Source organism: Palaemon carinicauda, chromosome 34, assembly GCF_036898095.1.
Source record: "Palaemon carinicauda isolate YSFRI2023 chromosome 34, ASM3689809v2, whole genome shotgun sequence".
In the NCBI taxonomy this organism is placed as follows: Eukaryota; Metazoa; Arthropoda; class Malacostraca; order Decapoda; family Palaemonidae; genus Palaemon; species Palaemon carinicauda.
Window position 1 is genome coordinate 67405703 of NC_090758.1, and position 6242 is coordinate 67411944.

At 41.8% G+C, this 6242-nt stretch overlaps 2 protein-coding genes across 2 annotated transcripts; both read left to right on the top strand.

Moving 5' to 3' along the window:
• Window positions 1–220: 220 nt before the first annotated feature.
• LOC137627008 (uncharacterized) lies at window positions 221–1513 on the top strand. Its single transcript, XM_068357990.1, has one exon. It carries the CDS (start codon window positions 221–223, stop codon window positions 1511–1513), a length of 1293 nt encoding a protein of 430 aa, XP_068214091.1.
• Window positions 1514–3540: 2027 nt separating this feature from the next.
• Window positions 3541–3999, top strand: LOC137627009 (uncharacterized). The gene has a single exon (XM_068357991.1). The coding sequence runs from the start codon at window positions 3541–3543 to the stop codon at window positions 3997–3999; it is 459 nt and encodes a 152-aa protein (XP_068214092.1).
• The last annotated feature ends 2243 nt before the right edge of the window (window positions 4000–6242 follow it).

Here is a 6242-nt window from a genome sequence, read left to right on the forward strand (position 1 = left end):
GTAAACCTCAATCACATTGCTTGTATCCGCAACAACACCGCGAGTGTTGAGCCTATTGACCTCGCCCCCGTCTCATTACCGACTTTCACTGCAAAATTAGTCTCCAGTAAATTTAAACACTCCACAAGAGTTTTTCTAGATTGTGGGACAGATGGTGTTCCAGCTTAACTCATTTAATTGTACCAAACCCCCTAAGAGTTCTGATCTAGTAAAATTTAATATGAAAATCAGCAGACAGAGACATAAGATTGTGGCTATTGTTAGTGCCAATGTAGGTAAAGGCATCAATACGCCAGGTTACACCAGTATTGTCCATACGCTAGAAGCTAATGGAATCCGTCTCGCGGATCAACGTCCCAATGATAATGCTGCCGGTATTGAGATCATTCTCGGTGCTGATTATCTTCCCAGGCTCCTCAAGCGTACCCATAATATCCAAGGTGTAAACCTGTTTTGCACTCCCACCGGTTACATGGTATGGGGAGAGTTGCCTGATTGGTCACGTCCTGACATGGACCCAAGAAATGTCAGCGCAGTCACGATTACCATTAACCGAATTGATGTTGACTCGCCTATGACTATAAACCCGCCTCTTGAAAACCTTTGGAAACTTGACACCATTGGTATCACTAAAGAACCCTTCAGCCATCTTGAAGAGAAAGCAGTTGATCACTTCAAAGGAACTACTCAATACAAAACCAGAAAGTATGTTATGCAGGTACCTTTCAAGTGTAATAAGCATCCTGCTTCAAATTATGCTAGAGCCTTTGCCCAACTCATGTCAGTCAAAAAATCAAAGAACTCCCAATTGTTTACTGATTACCGTAACATTCTGGATGAGTATCTTGAAGAAAACATTTTTGAGCCTGTCCCCTTAGGCACCCCTGTTGATGGAAAAGTACATTATTTACCGCATCGTCCCATAGTTAAGAATTCAGCCACCACCTCTATACGTATTGTCTTCAATGCTTCATCCAGGTCGAACCCAAATTCACTTTCTCTGAACGATTCTCTGTACACAGAACCCAATCTTGCATCAAAGATTCAATCAATGATTTTAATGTTTCGCGAGAAGCCCTTTGGTTTAACTGCAGATATTTCCAAGGCATTCCTTCGCATAGAGATTGTCTCAGAACAGAGAGACTTCTGTCGCTTTCTTTTCCTTGAAGATCTAGAAATGAAAAGGATCGTTGCATATCAATTTAAAGTCGTTCTGTTTGGCGCCACCTCGAGCCCCTACTTGCTCAACCAAACTATCCAACATCATTTAGACAGTCAGTCCAGTAGATTGGGGTTGACACTCAAAACCAGTTTCTATGTTGATAATTTTCAGCGCTGTTATGTCGACCCTAAAGACATTCTGAGTGAGAGGCCCCTCATTGAGGCACTTATGTTAAAGGCTAACATGCCATTAGCCAAATGGACACTAATGCCCCTCTTAACGGCAATTTCACAAAAAGAGGCATTCATGATTACCTCGGTCTTGAATGGAATAGTGACAATGATACCTTGAATTTTAAATTACTCCCTGAATTGAAGATAAGTCATTCCCACATCAACACTAAAAGAAAGGTCCTGTCCATGTTCTTTTCCATTTATGACCTATTTGTTCTTCTTTCTCCTGTTACAATTATAGGCAAACTCTTCATTCAAAAACTGTGGATGACTGACAAGGGCTGGGACACCCCTATTGACTCTGAGCAAGTTCAAGAACTAAGTGATATCATCAAAAGGTACAAAGGTCTTGAAAAAATTAAAGTTCCCTGTAATGCGCATGATGGCAGTCAACCAGCACTGCACATTTTTGCCGATGCCTCCAAGCTCACTTTCCGAGTAGCTGCTTATATAGTCACCCAGGATGGTAATTCACGCCTCCTAACAGCTAAAGCCAGAGTAACCCCTAAGCGTATGTTGGAAATGGATGAAAGTTTAACCATTCCCAAACTTGAGATAACTACGCTCTTACTGGGCTGTCGATTAGCCAAACATTTGTCAGAACTGCGCCCTGGCATATATGCTTCGGTCACTGTTTGGTCCGACGCTTCCACTGCCCTCCAGTAGGTCAATAACTCTAAAAGTAACTCCCCTTACGTCCTTAACCGTGTGGAGGAGATAATCAACGTTAAATTAACTTGTAATCTTAACCTGAAGCATGTCCCCACTAATAGAAATCCTGCGGACCTGGCATCGCGTGATGTCGCAGTCAGGCATATTCTTAAGAATAAATTTTGGTTACAAGGCCCTCTTTGGCTCAGTTACCCTTCAGAGTACCCCGATCAAAGCAGGTTCTCTATTAACCCGAATATAAGTGCATGGCCTAATCGGCTCGATCCCCCGGAGTACGACTGTGTGATCATTACAGCTCCCTTGACGACGCAATCAAGTGCTACACTGCACTCCTTCGTTTAATTCCCCAAATGGATACAATCCTTGTCACAACGTTGCCCTAATCTAATCAATAAATTCAACCTTCCACACTTAATCTGTTAAGCGTCACCCATGTGATAAACTGTTCACCACGATCTACTCGGTACCGCCTTCAACTGCATATTCCGTTCATGACTTTAATTGCCTTTTTCAAGCCGTCAGTCTCGTGATATTACGTTTACTCGTACAGTAAGTATAGGATCACCACTTGGCAACACTCTCAGCATATGGGGGCTATAAATAGAAACTTATATGATGTCTGGCAACTATTTTTCTGAAGGTAGCTTGATGTTAGAAAACTGGTTTCCTATCAGTGCGCTTCGGGCGTTCATGCGGAAGTGGTTGTTTGTTGTTCCTTTTGTAATGAAAGGTCTAAAGAGGAAGGTTATTTCTTTAGATGAAATAAATGATATTCTTGTTGTGGAATTTGATAATGATAACCTGTTTGATAATGAGAGCACTAGTTCTGAATCCTCCAGTGATGAGTATATTGAAGAAACAAAGTTTTCTTTCGATTCCGAAAGCGAAAATGACTTCTCATTACCGAATGACTGGACAATGAGATTTCACAAAACTATATAGGAAAGGAAACGCAGAGAGAGAGAGAGAGAGAGAGAGAGAGAGAGAGAGAGAGAGAGAGAGAGAGAGAGAGAGAGAGAGAGAGAGAATAAAGTGGATAAATAATGTACAAATGTATGATGAACATATTTGAAAACTATACAGGAAACGATATGAGAGAGAGAGAGAGAGAGAGAGAGAGAGAGAGAGAGAGAGAGAGAGAGAGAGAGAGAAGGGGGGGGGGAGAGACTTATCCCTTTGCTTTTGTTGCTTATCCAGGCGTAAGATTTACGATTGAAGATAAATAGAACCCATTAGAATATTCAGTATTATGTAGCCATTTGATATGAAATAATAGTAGTATTAATTGTTTTTTTTACTCTACCATTTAATTAATATCCCTACTTTTAACTATAAATACGAATTATAAGTATAAAGAAATGATATTAAGTTTGAAAAATTATCATTAGTGAAATGACCGCTCAGGTCAAAAAAAGCGTGACGGTACGTTAGCGGCAACCTGGTCCAGGGGGAACGCTTAACAGGTTAACAGTCATGTTGAAATGTTCCCAGGCCCAAAGTTATCCTATCATTCTGAAGCAGGTGCAAGGTGAAGACGTTCGTCTCAGTTCAAACGAACGAGCTTTCATTGGCCAACGTAAACCTTACCTGGATAACCAAGGTCTTCTCAAAGCTAGTTCCCGTCTCAGTAATGCCCCCGTGGAATTGGATTATGTAGATCCTATTTTGCTGGAACATCATTGTGCCCTTTGGACACTTATCGTCAGGCATTGGCATGAACGTTTGCTGCACTGTAATACTTCAACACTCCTTGTTGAATTACGTAAACAATTTTGGGTTCCCAAAATCCGACAGCAAATCAAGAAAATTCTGCGACATTGCATCCATTGTCGGAAGGTGCAAGCGTACCCAATGCCTCCATTAGCCCAGTATCATCCTAATCGCCTCATTTCAAGAGTGCCCTTCCGAATAACTGGCTTAGATTTCACTTGAGCTTTTAAGGTATATAATTCACATGTAGATTTTATTTACATCTTGCTTTTCACCTGCGCAGCAACCAGAGCCGTAGCTCTAGAAGTCATAACTTTGTTAACGGTCATTGAATTTGTGCAAGCAGTGCTCAGATTCGCCGCTCCATTTGGTATGCCACTTTGTATCGTCTCTGATAATGCTTCCACTTTCCAAACTGGTCAAACTCTTCTAACTGAACTTATGCATCACCCTGTAATTGATGGGTTTAAATCTTCCCATAACCTGACCTGGAAATTCATCACTCCACGTGCCCCTTGGCAGGGAGGTTTTTATGAAAGGCTAATAGGCTTTACCAAACTTAATTTAAGGAAAGCCATGTATCACTTGTATCCTACCTATAATAAATTTGTCACTTTGGTACAAGAAGCCGAATGCGTCATCAACGATAGACCTTTAGTTTACTTGGATGTCAACGATGTTACTGATACCCCCTTGACTGCGAGTCATCTGCTTTACGGTCGAACCCTCTCACTTGCTCCTCAGGTCCTTATGCCCGACCTCGATTACCCCACCTATAGGGAAGGGACCCGCCTCCCAGCTAGTTATCATAAACTCACGAACATGTTGCAAGTGTTTATAAAACGATGTACCCAGGATTATGTCAATTCCCTTCGTGAACGTCACATAAAAAATAATCATTTCCACCCTCGGCCTCCTAAAATTGGAGATTTATGTTTGTTAATTTTGGATGAAGTAAAACGGGAAGATTATCCCATGGCCCGTATTCTTGAAACCTACCCCGGTCAAGATGGTCATATTAGATCTGTGAAGGTGAGCACCCCTCATGGAATATATGTGCGTCCCATTAACCGTCTTATCCCATTGGAGATAAATGTCGCAGGTCCCTATATCACTGAACTGGAGCAAGGTGGTCCTGATGCACTCACGACACCCCAGTTACTAAATCCTCCCTCAGAGGACCCTCTAAATGACGATTCTTCTGATGATGTCACACCTCTTCCCAAACCTGATCCTGTGTCCTCTCGAGGGCAACCTCGTACGGAGGCGGCAGATAAAGCCTGCGCCTTATTCCAGAAAGTGCTGTAAATTTGAAAAGGGATGGGGAATGCCCCCTTCCTTCCGTACAATCCATCTTGTCATTGGACCCGCCCCCCCCCCCTTTCTCTGTCGCTCTTACTTGGCAGTGTGTGGAAATCCTTTCCACGCTTCATTTTAATCACCCAGTTATTCCATTTTTTATTTTTTGCTTGTTATTTTCTGGGTTTTACTCATCTCGTTTTTCTTTTGTTTCCTTCGTAACCTTCATTATTATACCCTTAAATATTCATTGCTGCTAACATGTCCATCATTCCCCTGTAATGCTTTACCTTTCATCACCTCATTCCTCTGTAGATGATTTTTTCTCATTTCGTGAGCTCACAGTACATTGCTCTGACGATGCAACCGACCGTCGACAATTTTCAAAGACAGCGCTTGGTTGCGTTCTGTTCCAAATGCTCTTGAAGCTTTTGATGTTTAACCACAATTGGTTTGTATTTAAGTAACTCTTTAATTTACGTAACTCATTGATCTTAGCTTATTTCTATTTACATCTCAGTCCCTATTTATAAGTCTGTTTAGCTAGGATTGTTTTCTGTGTTATTGAACATCACTAAACGTCACTTAATTTTTTTGTATGTATATTCATTTTTATAAGCCAGACAGTAGGATTTCTTTATAATCACTTTGCCCTGGAGTTTCAAGAATGATCCTTGTATTTATAAAAAGCACCCTTCAGCGAACCACGTACTCATAGAAATTTGAAGAAGAAGCACTCGACCGGCTTGAACCAGCTCAGCGGCGGCAGGCAGGAGCATGCGAGCGGCCCACATGAAAAGCAGGAAGCGTGGCATGCGGACGTAGGCATAGCACCCTCAACTTGGCCGTCGTTTTAACTTAGTCGTCGGTTCAACTACCTGTTGGTCAACCAGTTACTAACCAACAGTATACCTTGCTTTGAGCCATTTTAGAAGATAGGCTGACGAAGACAAAACATGACTGTGCAGAACTGAAGAAGCACCGTGTTCTGAACAGTTCACAAGATGCTTCCACTACAGTCTACAATCAACCCTCAAGAGCGTGAGTACTAATTAACGGTGCTCAACCTTGGCCAAGGAACTGTCCCCCTTCTTTTTCTAGCCTTTATTTGACGATTTGCTCATTTAGCTAAGAAGTTATGTTCAAACTGTCCGGTTTAATAATTC

Coding starts and splice junctions, on each gene's coding strand:
- LOC137627008 (XM_068357990.1), top strand. CDS start 221: ATGAAAATCAGCAGACAGAGACATAAGATTGTGGCTATTGTTAGTGCC.
- LOC137627009 (XM_068357991.1), top strand. CDS start 3,541: ATGTTGAAATGTTCCCAGGCCCAAAGTTATCCTATCATTCTGAAGCAG.